The sequence below is a fragment of the Spermophilus citellus genome (assembly GCF_964194105.1).
Source record: "Spermophilus citellus genome assembly, chromosome: 5".
Taxonomy (NCBI): Eukaryota; Metazoa; Chordata; class Mammalia; order Rodentia; family Sciuridae; genus Spermophilus; species Spermophilus citellus.
The window spans coordinates 124687865-124701760 of record NC_138186.1 but is presented as its reverse complement, the minus strand read 5'-3'; the positions used below and the strand labels follow the sequence as shown (position 1 = coordinate 124701760).

The window sequence follows — 13896 nt, the reverse complement described above, 5'->3', positions numbered from 1 at the left end:
TTATCTCTAGTTTTTTTAGTGTTTTGAGCATGAAGGGGTGCTGTATTTTGTTCAATGTTTTTTTTTCTTCTGCATCATTGAGATAATCATGCAATTCTTGTCTTTAAGTCTATTGATATGATGAATTATGTCTATTGATTTCCATATGTTGAACCAACCTTGCATCCTTGGGATAAGCCCCACTTGATCATGATTCCCTAGTTTTTAAGTATGTTTTTGTACGTGATTTGCCAGTAACTTATTAAGAATTTTTGCATCTGTGTTCCTTGGGGATATTGTTCTGAAATTGTCTTTCCTTGATTGTCTTTGGTTTTGTATTAGAATGATATGAACTTCATAGAATGCATTTGGAAGGGTTTCCTCTTTTCTATTTCATGGAATAATTTGAGGAGGATTGGTATTAGCTCATCTTTGAAGGTCTAGTAGAACTTGGCTGAGAATTCATTTGGTTCTGAGCTTTTCTTTTTTGGTAGGTTTTTTTTTTGTTTTGTTTTGTTTTTGTTTTTAGTTGTGGGTGGACACAATACCTTTATTTCACCTTTACATGGTGCTGAGGATCGAACCCAGTGCCTCATGCATGCTAGGCAAGTGCTCTACCTCTGAGCCACAACTCGAGCCCCTCTTGGTAGGTTTTTGATGGCATTTTCAATTTCATTGCTTGAAATTGATCTGTTTAAGTTTTCTATGTCTTCCTGTTTCAATTTGGATAGGTCATATGTCTCTAGAAATTTATCCATGTCTTCAAGATTTTCTATTTTTTTAGAATATAAATTTTCAAAATAGTTTCTGATTATTGTCTGTATTTCTGTAGTGTCTGTTGTAATATTTCCTTTTTCATTGATAATTTTAGTAATTTAAGTTTTCTCTCTCTTTCTCTTCATTAGCGTGGCTAAATATTTATCAATTTTGTTTATTTTTCGAAGAATCAAATTTTTTTGTCTGTTTTGTTGATTTTTTGGTTGGTTTCTTTCATTTCAGTTTTATTGATTTCAGCTCTGATTTTAATTATTTTCTGTCTTCTATTGCTTTAGGTATTGATGTGTTCTTTTTCTAGGGCTTTACAACATATTGTTAGGTTATTTATTTGTTGACTTTTTATTCTTTTAATAAATGAGCTCAGTGCAATGAGCTTTCCTCTTAGCACTGCCTTCATAATGTCCCAGAGATTTTTATATGTTGTATTGCTATTTTAATTTACCTCTCAGGATTTTTTTTATTACATTCCTGATTTCGTCTGCTTTCCATTGGTTATTCAATAGCTTATCATTTAGGCTCCAGGTATTATGAGTAGCTTATATTTTTATTTCATTATTGATTTTTAGTTTCATTCCATTATGATCCAATAGAATGCAAGGTATTATCTCTGTTTTTTTTTTTTTGTTGTTGTTGTTGTTGTTGTTAAGAGTTGCTTTGTAGCCTAAGATATGGTCTATTTTAAAGAAGTATCCAGGTGATGCTGAGAAGAAAGTATATTCAGTCATTGACAGATGAAATATGCTATATATATCTGTTAAGTCTAAATTATTAATTGTATATTTTTTTTAGTTTCATACATTCTTTATTTAGTTTTTGTTTGGAGGATCTAACCAGTGGTGAGAAAGGTGTGTTAAAGTCACCCAGTATTATTGTGTTGTGGTCTATTTGATTCTTGAAATTGAGAATGGTTTGTTTGTTGTACATAGATGGTCCATTGTTTGGTGCATAAATATTTGTGACTGTCATAACTTGTTGAGGTATAATTCCCTTAAGCAGTATGAAATGTCCTCTTTTGTCCCTTCTAATTTGGCTTGAAGTTCACTTTATTTGATAATAATACAGAAACCCTTCATTGTTTACAGGATTCATGAGAATGACATGTTTTTTTTTTCCATCTCTTTACCTTCAGTTTGTGGATGTCTTTGCCTATAAGGTGAGTCTCTTGTAGGAAGCATATTCTTGGATCTTGTTTTTTAATCCAATCCACCAGTCTGTGTCTTTCAATTGATGAGTTTAGGCCATTTCCATTCAATGTTATTATTGAGGTATGAATTTTATTCCCTGTCATTTTGATTTATTTCTAGTTTTTAATTTGAATTATTTTCTCCTTTGATTGACTTTTCTTCTAGTGTAGTTCCTCCTTTTGATGGTTTTCATTTTTATTTTTCATTTCTTCTTGAGTATGTTTTGTAGAGCAGGCTTTCTCATTGTGAATTCTTTCAACTTTCATTTTTTTGTGTGTGGAAAGTTTTTATTTCATTGTCAATTCTGAAGCTTAATGTTGCTGGGTATAGTATTTGTGACTGACAACCATTTTCTTTCAGAACTTGATATATATTAATCCAAGACTTTCTAGCTTTGAGTGTCTGGGCTGAGAAATCAGCTGAGATCCTGATTGGTTTCTCTCTTGTTTGTCTCTGGAATCCTTTAAAATTCTATCCTTATTTTGTGTTTGTGGGCATTTTCATAATAGTGTGCCTTGGTGTGGGTCTGTTGTAATTTTGTACATTTGGTGTCCTGTAAGCCTCCTGTACCTGATTCCATTTTATTCTTCAGATTTAGGAAATTTTCTGATATTATTTCATTGAAAAGATTATGCATTTGTTTGGTTTGTATCTTTGAGGCTTCATCTACTCTAATAAATTTTATATTTAGTCTTTTCATGCTATCCAATATTTCTTAGAAGTTCTGTTTATGGTCTCTTAACATCTTTTATCCGTGGTCAACTTTATTTTCAAGATTATATATTTTGTCTTCATTGCCTAAACTGTGTCTTCCAAGTGGTCTAGTCTGTTGGTGATATTTTCCTTGATTTTTAACTTGGTATATTAAGTCTTTCATTTAAAGGATTTCTGCCGCAGTCCGGCTGCAGCAAAATAACTGGGGGTGACGAACAACTTGTGTACCTTGATACAGCAGGAGTGGGAGCCGTTTATTGTAGGACAGGAGGAGTATTTATACATTCCACACAGCTTATCTTAATTAACATAAACTAGATACAGCAGTCAACCAATAAGGAATCTCCACACTTAATGGCTCACTGGCGTTACTTCACAAACTACTCCCTCTGGCATTTTGCCAGGCGCCATCCTGACTTGTTTACAGACTCTAACAGATTTCAGCTTGATTTTTTTTTTCAGAATCTCTATCTCTTTATTGAAGCGATGTTTCACTTTCTGTATTTTCTCTCTAATATCAATCCTTACATTGTCCTTTACCTCACAGATTATTTTAACTATGTTTTATTCTAAAGTCCTTCTCTGACATTTTTTCCACTGTGATGGTGATGGATTCTGTTTTTGAAGTATCTTGTTTTGTTTGGGGCTATTTTTTTTTCCTTGCTTTTTCATGTTGTTTTTGTGTCTATCCATCTAATGGTATGGAACTGATGCAGTAGAGTTTGGACTTATATTGTCCCTGAAGGTTTCCAGTACCTCACTGTTTAGGGGAAGACAAATAATAAGAATAACCAATGCAAACATTATATAGCATTAAACCAAATAGTTCCTGCTATGATATCTACAATGGTCACAATAAACAGAAATGGTATGATCAGTTATTGACTATAGTAAAAACAATAAGTTTGCAAATTTATAACTTCAAGTGGTTGACTGGGAGATAACAGAAGTGATGATAACAGAAGTGATGATTATGAGAATAGAGTAGAGAGGATAGAAGTAAAAAAATAAAGGAAGAGTGAAAGAGAACAATAGAGATTGCCTGTTAACAGAAGAAAATTTAGAAAGAGCTTAAATAAAAACAGATAAATGAGAGAAAAATATATGAAATAAAAATTTTAAAAATTAAAAATAAAATATACAAAAATACAAAACAAAACTGAAATATTCTAATCAAACTTTCTAGTCCTCAAAAACATGATCCATGAAAAATAACTGGTTTCAAAAATACTAGAAATGAGAAAAGAAACAAAAAACAAATAAAAATATGTATTGATGTCCATGAACCATTAAGGTCACGATGAAGCAGAGAAAAGAAAAATGAAGAAAAAAATCTCTTAAGCTAAAAAGAAAAATAAATAAATAAATAAATAAAAAGTTAAAGAATTGTTTCCATTGTAGTTCAAAATATTCTCAGTTTCCCTTCTCATCAGTTAAGTGGGGTTGCTGGAGTATGATGCTTGTTCCATCCTCAAGGTAGGGTTGCTAGTGTGAGAGAGGTAATGCTGTAAACAGAACTCTTGGAGGGGGGTTTAAGGCTTAGGTAGGCTCTAGGTTCTTGCTGGATGCCAATCAATGTGGAGATTTTTATATCAGTGCACCTCCAGGGCCCAGTATTTTCCAATCTGGTACCTCCAGCCACAGCAGTGGCTATTGGTGCTGGAGATTTCTTCCTTATTTTATTATATCCAACCTCCTTAGTCATAAATCTGCTTTGACTTTCCAGTATTAAATTCCAGTAAAGTACCCCCCTTTTTTTTTTATTCACCCACCTTGCTGAGAAGTTGTCTGTCTGCTTTCTTGGTTTTACACCATGGAGCATCCAGGAAAGGAACCTCATCTATTCCACTATCTTGAACCCTCCCCAGTTCAAAGTATTTTCTAATGTTCCTTTTTTTTTTTTTTAACTCATAGGTTTTAGAAAAAAAATGTATGTTGTTTAATTTTGGAGTATTTGTAATTTTAAGAATATTATTTATGTTAATTTTTATTTAACACCATTGTGGCCAAAAAACATGTTCTGTTTAATTTTAATCCTTTTACATTTATTGAAGTATTTTATGTACTAGCATGTGATGTATTATGCTGAATATTCTATGTGAACTAGAGAAGAATGTTTTCTTTGCTTTTCTTTCTGCAGTGGTCTATAAATGTCAAGTAGGTGAAGTTCATTAATAGTGTCATTAAAATATTTTTATCTGCCTGTATTATCTATCACTGAGAAAGAGGTGTTAAAGTCTTGCACTGTGGTTCTAGATTTGCCTATGGTTTGCTTAGTTCATGTATCCAGGTGCTTTGCATTTAGTATATACAATATCAATTTTCTTTTTATTACTGTAAGCTAAACTTATTCATTTATGGAAATATTCTGCATCATAAAGACTACTTTGTCTGATATTAATATAGCCTTGTCAGCTTTCCTTAAAGACTATGTGATACATCTCTTTTCATTCCTTTACTTTTAATCTATTTGTGTCTTTAAATTTGAAGTGTATTAATTGTAAATAGCATATAGTGTTTTGCTTTTTATGCAGTGTTATAATTTCTGCCTTTTAATTGGGTGTTTGGTTCATTTACATTTAATATAATGATTAATATGTTTGGATTTAAGCCTACTGTGTTGAAGTTTGACTTTCATTTGTATCTTCTGCTCTTTGTTTCTTTGTTCCTATATTTCTGCTTCTTTTGTAGATATATAAATACTCTGAAACTGTCTCCTGTAGTGAAATTTTAATCATGTCTATATTTTCACATTGTGTTAGAATTAAAATGCACATTTTTAGCATTTTTACATTATGAATCTTCAACTTATTAAGTGAATATTCAAAAATTTTATTCATGAATAATTTGGAAACTTTATGACTATATATATTCAATTATTATCCTTCCACATTTTGTGTTTTTAGTATCATATATTTTAATCCTATGCATACTATAAAATACATATACTTTTGTTATTTTAGCTTAAACAGTCAAGTTTTTAACTTTATCTGAATAGCTACACATTTGGAATTAAAATATAACACATAAAACATTTAGAGGGAAAATTTAGGCATGATTTTTTTTTTTCATAGATAAAGATGCTGATGTCTAGGACATTCATATATTTGCCTGATGTCACATGGTTAATTAGAGGGATGCTCAGGAAGGGAGTAAAGATGATCAGCTGTTATCCATCACATCTGCACTTGTGAATTTTAATGGAGTTTCCCTTCAAATTGCTCTTCCCCCTCCTATGTACAACCATTCCCTTTAGTTTATAAAAGAATAAACCTATAAATAGTGTAACAACATTTCTGACTTAGAAGTTGAAAAGGGTGCACTTGTCATGAGAGTTCAGATATATTTAGCTATGTCAGGGCAGATTATACTGCTTCAGAGGAGCCTACATCTTTGCTGTTCCCTCTGACTGAACTGTTCCCCCAGCCTAATTCCCCTAGGTAATTCATGTTCGGTCTGCATGACTTGGCTCAAACACTGTTTCCTAAGGGAGGCTTTCTCTGACTGTCCAGGCCCAGTTAGATCTCCTTGTTAAGGAACTCACTTTAATTTTTCTCTTACAATCCATTCAATGATGTAGTTATTTGAAAATTATTAGCCTATTCATCAGGGCTGAATATTCTATAAATGCAGCGATTGTATTTGTCTTATTTACCACTGTATTCCTAACGGCTAATATAGAACTAAATACACACAACATTTATTGAATGAACCAACTCTCAGTAGAATACTTGCCTCATACATCTTATGCTTTATGGAAGGCTTTATGGTGCAAATGCTATGTTGTGATTTTATTTTTAGCTAAGTTTTGATTCAAGTTAACTTGTTAAGGAATGAAGCGTTTGGGGTACTGACCTCCTGAAAGTAAGGTAATTGTGTTGAAGTTATGCAGAACTCTAGATATTAAGAATTTTGGGGGCTAACCCAGATATGTAGGAGAATTTCACATGAGGGAGGAGTCTTCACCTGGAAGTTAAGGAACAATCCAAGACAGTGAACTAAGGGATTTGGTCTTGTCCTGCAGGAAAATTCTCTATCCTAGGGACCGCTTTAACAATGCTGAAACATATAACAAAACCTGAGAGCAAGGCTGACTAAACACCTTCCCCCTGAAGGCTGCAGCAGCCCTGTGGGTGGTCCAGAAGCTTTCTCAGACCAAGTGCATACTGCTTGGTGAGTGTTCTTCCACCTGGAATTCGGTTTTGTATATCTCTTCTAGAAGGTCAACAAAATAAAATGTAAAATTGGACAAAGGGGTGCAAATCCAAAGCCTTCACACCTCTGTAGGATTGGAAAAATAGTGTCTTGCCAGAAAAAGGACCATAGGAATGATATTGTGAATATACATCTTCATCATAAGATTCACAGTTCCCAGCTATGATGTTCCAAGGTAATTTTGTTTTCTCAAGGATAAATTGTGAAATTCTCAAAAAAAATTAAAAAATTATTTTGATTTCAAATGCCATATTTTATAATTTTGTAGAGGAGAATGTCAACACTTTAAAATGATTTACACAATCATTTTTTAAAAATCAATTCACCACTCCCAAACACTGAGAATCTCTGAGATAGTTTACATGGAATACTAGGCAACAGGCATAAGTTTATAAACAACCATACAGATTTTAAAAGTAGAAGTCATTATTAACTTCTCTCTCATTGAGAAAAAAATCTACAAACAAGTTGAACAATAGTCTCTTTGAATTCCTTATTTGGAAAAGGAGTGTTTTGACTAAACCATAGAAGCTGATAACCATCACTGAAGAAACAGATATTTGTGAACAGGAAAAAATGTTCACAAAACAGAAGGATCACACAGGCTAATGAGTGACAAGTAAATAAGATGACTAAGAGTAGGGGAGAGGTCTGAATCAATGAGCAGAAGCCATTCAATGGACAGTGCCTTCTGAATTGGTTTTCACTGTTCATCTTGTTGGGCATGTCTGTTCATGATGGGGTGGTGAGGGTCATAGAATTGTTTTAATCTGTCTTTTTATTTCTTGAGAAAGTCATGATAAAATGAGATCATTTTCTTCCATATATAGAATTTTTGGTATTATTATATCTACATTTTATACATGGTCAAATGAGAGTTTAAATTATTTGCCTGAAGTTGCATATCTAATAATTGGTTGAACTGGGGATTCCACACAGTTCTGTTTGGCTTTGAAGTATTGGCTACACTGCAAATTTGTTAATCCACAGTGGGACATGGTTATATTCAGGAATGGGTGTAATCATGAGGGCATGTAGGCCACTCCTGCTTGGTGTCATGTGAACCAGATTAGATATGAAGTGGTTTCTTGAGTGAAGCTGATGGATAGACAGGAAGAATGACCACACAGGGTCTTGGCAAAGTTTGTGACATGCAGAGCTATTCTGTGTCTGTATGGACTGGAGTTCCCATGGATACCACAGTCAGGAACTGTTATTCTTGTTAATTCTGGATAAATTCCTGAAAATTCTTGGTCTTTGGTAATCTCCTTTTTTTTTTCTTTACAAATCTCTCAGACATAATAGGCTTTCCTTTGTTTTCTTTTAGGTAAAATTATAGCTGAAATCTAGCTTGTACTATCTGTAGCACTGGTCTATTGCATTGTTCTTGTTTGGTCTCAAAACCCTCTGCCTCACATCTGTCAGTGCTTTTTGAGCCTTTTGTACAGATGGCAAGTTTATCCTTGATGCATTGGTTTTTACTGGTTCCACTTTTTTTTTTTTAATCAGTATTTTCTAGTCCTATCAGTACCTTGCCTCATGTCTTTCTTTTGTTAATGCAAATGTTGTAGGAGTACATGGAATAAACCAAAGATGTGATCTCTGTGATAATAAAGTTATGGGAATTCAAGTTGCACCTTTGATGTAGAGTATCACCAAAATCACAAGCATTTGTCAAAAGCTGCAACTGTGTAAATGATCCTGCTAATGCAATATCACATTAACAAGAAAAAACCTAGAAAAATTGGCTTATGTCTGTTACTTTAAGAAAAATGCAAAAAATCTCTTTAATAGGGAAGTAAAAGTAATGCCAATTATTGTTGCAAACTATGTCCCCTATATTTTCCTATACACATGTATTTATCACATATTTTCATGAGTACTTGCATGTACCAGCTCTTCCTCTCCTGCAGATGCATGCACTAATTTGCATTATTTCAGCAGGACTGAGGATGTCATCATCACAGAATTTGCCGCCTGGAGTACTTCTGAAATTTCCCAGAATGCACTCATGTACTATAGTGGTCGACTCTTCTGGATCAATGGCTTTAGGATTATCACAGCTCAGGAAATAGGTCAGAGAACCAGTGTGTCTGTTTCAGAGCCAGCTAAATTTAATCAGTTCACAATTATTCAGACATCTCTCAAGCCTCTGCCAGGTACTTTATTTTATTATTTCTGTGTACCCTTTATCCCCATACCTTCTGTTAAATGAACATTTAGGTTGGGAATTTCTCTTAAGAATTATGTTGTAAGAGGAGAAAGGTATGAGTTAATTTCTGTTGGTTTATTTGTAGTCCGTTTGGTTTGAATCCAAATTTTTCAGTCTGAAAAAGTCACAAAAAAGATAGTTTTCAGATATATTAAAGAAAGAATTTTGTTTTAGTTCTAATGAATAGTAATTTCTATTTATTTTCCATGATTCTATATAGATTGATCATCTTAAATCCTTTCTCCCTTCCTTTCTTTCTTCATCCCAAAGGGAACTTTTCCTCTACCCCTAAGGTTATCCCAGATTCTGTTCAAGAGTCTTCATTTAGGATTGAAGGAAATGCTTCAAATTTTCAAATCTTATGGGAAGCACCTCCTCCTTTGGACTGGGGCATCGTCTTCTACAGTGTGGAATTCAGTGCTCATTCAAAGGTATGGTGTTGGTTCTAGTAAGTTCAATTTTCCAAACAGTCTGTACCATCAGCATCAGCCCCTATACAAACCCATTTGTACTTTGTCAATTAAGCCTATTTCCTGTTGCTTCCATAGTATTTGGTTATTGGTGTTATTCCTGAGAGCATTGGTTTATAGCCATTCTCTGCTCACTTTGTGTTAACTGTTATGTTGGATACACTTTAACTGGAATATATAGTAAAATATAGGATTTACTAAAATGAACATTTCCAAAATTGCAAGTGTTGACTTCACATGTCAACTGAAGTTTTGAGATTTTAGGTAATTAGGAATGAAAAATTTTCTAATTCTTCCCCTGAGAAAATGTTTTTTGTGTGTTTTATTTTAGTTCCTGGCTAGTGAACAACATCCTTTACCTGTATTTACTGTGGAAGGGCTGGAGCCTTATGCCTTATTTAATCTTTCAGTCACTCCTTATACCTACTGGGGAAAGGGCCTCAAAACATCTCTATTACTTCGAGCACCTGAAACAGGTATAGGGGTAAAAATCTCTCTTTAAAAAAAAAGGCAGAATCTCAGTTCCCATTGTTTGGAATGGGTAGTTAATAATATTTTAAAATAACTTTAAGTTTTGTAGATATATTCAGATTCACTACCCTTCAAATAAATATTTGGAGATTAGAGTAGCATTATTAAATACATCTGCATAGTTTATTCCAGAAGAAGTAAATTTCAAAGATCTCTTAAAGACTGTTTCACCTTGTTGTAGTGATGCACAAGATGCAAAATCACAAATAGTTTCAGGCAATTTCTGAAAATTTTCCTTAGGAAAATGAACATTTAAAAGCAGAGATAATTTCTTGGAAGGCAGGTGTTCATAAACATGGTAACTCAGAATGTTTTATGGGTGAATAACTTATGCCTAAATATTGTTTTTTGTCTTTTGCAAATGTATCCAAAAGAATACTAGCCATATCTTTGCATGTATATATCACTTTAAAGTGTATAAAGCACATTCATATGTATCATTCCTTTATTAAAAGTTTATTATATAACCATTATGTGTCAGAAAGATCATTTCATCTGATCCTCACACAGCTCTAAGGTGCATAGGACAGGTGTTATAGATTACTCTATAATCTATATGAAATGGAAGCCTAGTAATTGCCCATGGGAGGGGCTGGGATCTAATTCAGAATTTATATTCCAGATTCAGCACATCTCCATTCAATCACTTTTGCAAATGTTGGCAAATAATAACTTCATATTAATTTAATTTACATATACTTCCTAACCTAGGACCTGGCAGGTGGCAAGAGCTCAATAAACATAGATATACATTAACCATTGCAGTTTTTTACTGTTACAATTTGTTCAACAATATTTATCCATGAGTCTCAGAACAGAAACATAGTGCACCTTGGACTTGTTCTTGTCTTGGAATATCAAATTTGGTGGCACTGTTCTGTGGAAATGAACTTCATTGCATCCATCAAGGGATTCCACAGCAGGACAGACTCAACATCTGCTGGATGTTGGGGGCAATAAAAAAGAAGATAGGATTTGATTCTCACCTTCAGGATATTTACAGTGTAGCAACACATTATTCAAATTGACCAACGTTATTAAGGACTTACTTGTGCCAGTCCTACACCAGATTTGGTGGAGAGTTGACAAGGAATAAGAAAAGATGCTTTCTCTGACAGAGCTCATAAGATGGTGTAGAGATAAATACATGCACTGCTAGCATAATAGCAATAGGATAGTGAAAACTGAGTAGAAATGTTGTAAGTGAGCAGACGACATTGTGAAACCTTCATGCATTTCAAGCTGCCTCAGATATTTTTAGAAGAGGTAGAAGGACATGGACTGATATGACCATGGAAGGTCTTTGGGTATCGGAAACTTTAGCTGGGTTCTGAGAGATGGAGAAAGAAGAGGCCCCCCATATGAGAAACACAGTATGGCTGGGGTTGATGGTGTTAGTGGTGAACATTAAGGAGCAATGCCATTGGAATTGGGGCAGATGTGGAAACTCGTGGAGGAGTCTTGAGAAACAAGGGGATGTCTATGGTAGAAGGACTTAGAAATCAGGCAGAGGAATTTCTCTTGATTAAAGAACTAAGAGATTGAACTGCTTGGTTTGCTTCTAGCAACCAGGTCATATCCTTGGGATGTTATCAGCTTTCTCCAAAACTTCCTGCCTCCTAGGGAGTTTAGAGTGAGAGGATTCCTAATATACTGTATTTTATACCCTGAGCTGGCTGAAGCCTGTTTAAAGTTACTGTCTCCCTTTCTGATGACTGACTTTTCTACCTCCAGCTAAATTGCTCAATGAGGATGAGAGTGAGTGTTGTATTTTGTAAGGAAAACCAGTCATTTTCGATCTACACAGGGCACAGATGAGAAAAAATATGCTTAAGTGGTAGTAGGAGGGGTTTGAGTTGGACACAGGAAGCCATTCCTGTTAGTAAGACTTGCTGAAACATCAGGATATATTCCTGAAGAAATCTATAGAATTTTCTCTCCTGAAGATCTTTAAGAATGAGAGACATGTACCTCAACTACCTGAGAAGAGAAATACTTACTTCTAAGATATGCATACCCTGATTATGAGTGGTTAAAGCCTTATATTCTTTTCTGCCCTATCTATGCCTCTGTTTTTCAGTTCCATCAGCACCAGAGAACCCCAGAATATTTATATTACCAAGTGGAAAACACCTCAATAAGAATGAAGTTGTGATAGAATTTAGGTGGAATAAACCTAAGCATGAAAATGGTGTGTTAACAAGATTTGAAATTTTTTACCATATATCCAACCAAAGTGACTTGAACAATACATTTAAACAATGGATTGCCGTCAATGTCATTCCTTCAGTGATGTCCTTTCGACTGGAGGGCATGAGTCCTGGGTACATTGTTGCTTTCCAGGTACTAAAATATGGGAGTCTTACCTAGTGCCACAGAGGGTTAATATATACAAATGTACCATTATAAATCATACAGATGTTAATATGCAGAGCATAAGTTGAGAATTCCTACTCTGTAATAACTTGAAGTGCACTGTGATCAGAGGGGTCAAGTGGGCAGCAAAAATGTACAGGAAGGAGAAAACAGCTTGGGTAAAGAACATCTCAGCAACTTTCTGGCATTAAGGGTACTTTTCAGATTCAGAATAAAGCAATATTTGTCAATGGTACCATGATTGTATTCTTATATTCTTAATCTCATTTGATCTCATACCATGAAGAAAAACCCCATGAGTATCAATTATCAAAGTTGCATGACTAGGAGGTGATATACCATAATTCAACTCATAGACTCCTTTATAACCACATCAAAACACCCCTGTGAACCATCTAGATGCCCTGACTTGGTAAATGCCAATAAAAATAAAAGCTGAGGTTCTGCATAGTTGGTATCTCACAGTTACCACTTGTCTATTGACAGAGCAGAAGAAGAACATCAGTTAAGAAAAAAAAATCTATTGTCATTGCATTTTGATAATTTAAATATTTAATATGAAATAACTTTTCACTTACAATAGGAGTCTTGATGATTTTCACATCTTCATTAATTACTATACTTGTGACAATTATACATATTTGGAGTTAATTTCCATTTCTTTTTTGGAGAAATGATGTTTTCAAGATTTGAGTTTCCTATGGATTTTTTTCTTTTGATAAAATTCTAATTTAATAATTATTTTGATAATTAGGCTTACATATACTAATAAAATATTAAAGATAATTCATATTATTTAATTTATTCTAGTTAAATAAATATTCTGGCTAAGTATATCTGTCTATATGTAGACAGTTTCAAATTTCAGTCACCATAAAACATGCAAAGTGATATGTATGCATGGATATGAATGAGTTTCATTTAACACTGTTCTGTGTAAAAAGTTAAGACTGCTATATACAAATGTACCATTATAAATCATACAGATGTTAATATGCAGAGCATAATAAAGTGTATTTAATGCTAGACATATAATAAAGGCAATTCAAAGTTCTGTGATTGAGATAGCACATATACAAGTTTTGAAAATGGTGATGATTTGTTACTCAATAAAAATTTGACTGTCAGGATGTGGAGTGAAACAACGGAAAGAAAATTATGCAAACTTTGGATGATTTGGTTGTTATGCCTCTTTTTACATTTTTCATTATTAGATGAATTACTTTAATTATAATCCAGATCCAGTTTCTACTCCTAGTAGTTGTGAGGATCAAAAAAGATAATAGCTGGGCACGGTGGTGCATGCCTATTATCCCAGCAGCTGCGGAGGCTGAGGCAGGAGGATCACAAGTTCAAAGCCAGTATCAGCAACTTAGTAGGGCCCTAAGCAACTCAGTGAGACCCTGTCTCTAAATAAAAATATAAAAAAGGGGTGAGG

The 13896-nt window shown here is 33.8% G+C and overlaps 1 protein-coding gene across 1 annotated transcript in view; it reads left to right on the top strand.

The window, feature by feature from the left end:
• The window catches only part of ROS1 (ROS proto-oncogene 1, receptor tyrosine kinase), a 107207-nt gene that overhangs the window by 30801 nt on the left and 62510 nt on the right, over window positions 1-13896 (top strand). Inside the window, exons 13-16 of the mRNA XM_081296146.1 lie at window positions 8814-9028; window positions 9352-9512; window positions 9883-10027; window positions 12163-12425. Coding sequence (XP_081152272.1) covers window positions 8814-9028; window positions 9352-9512; window positions 9883-10027; window positions 12163-12425 — 784 coding nt within the window. The remainder of the gene's footprint in view (window positions 1-8813; window positions 9029-9351; window positions 9513-9882; window positions 10028-12162; window positions 12426-13896) is intronic.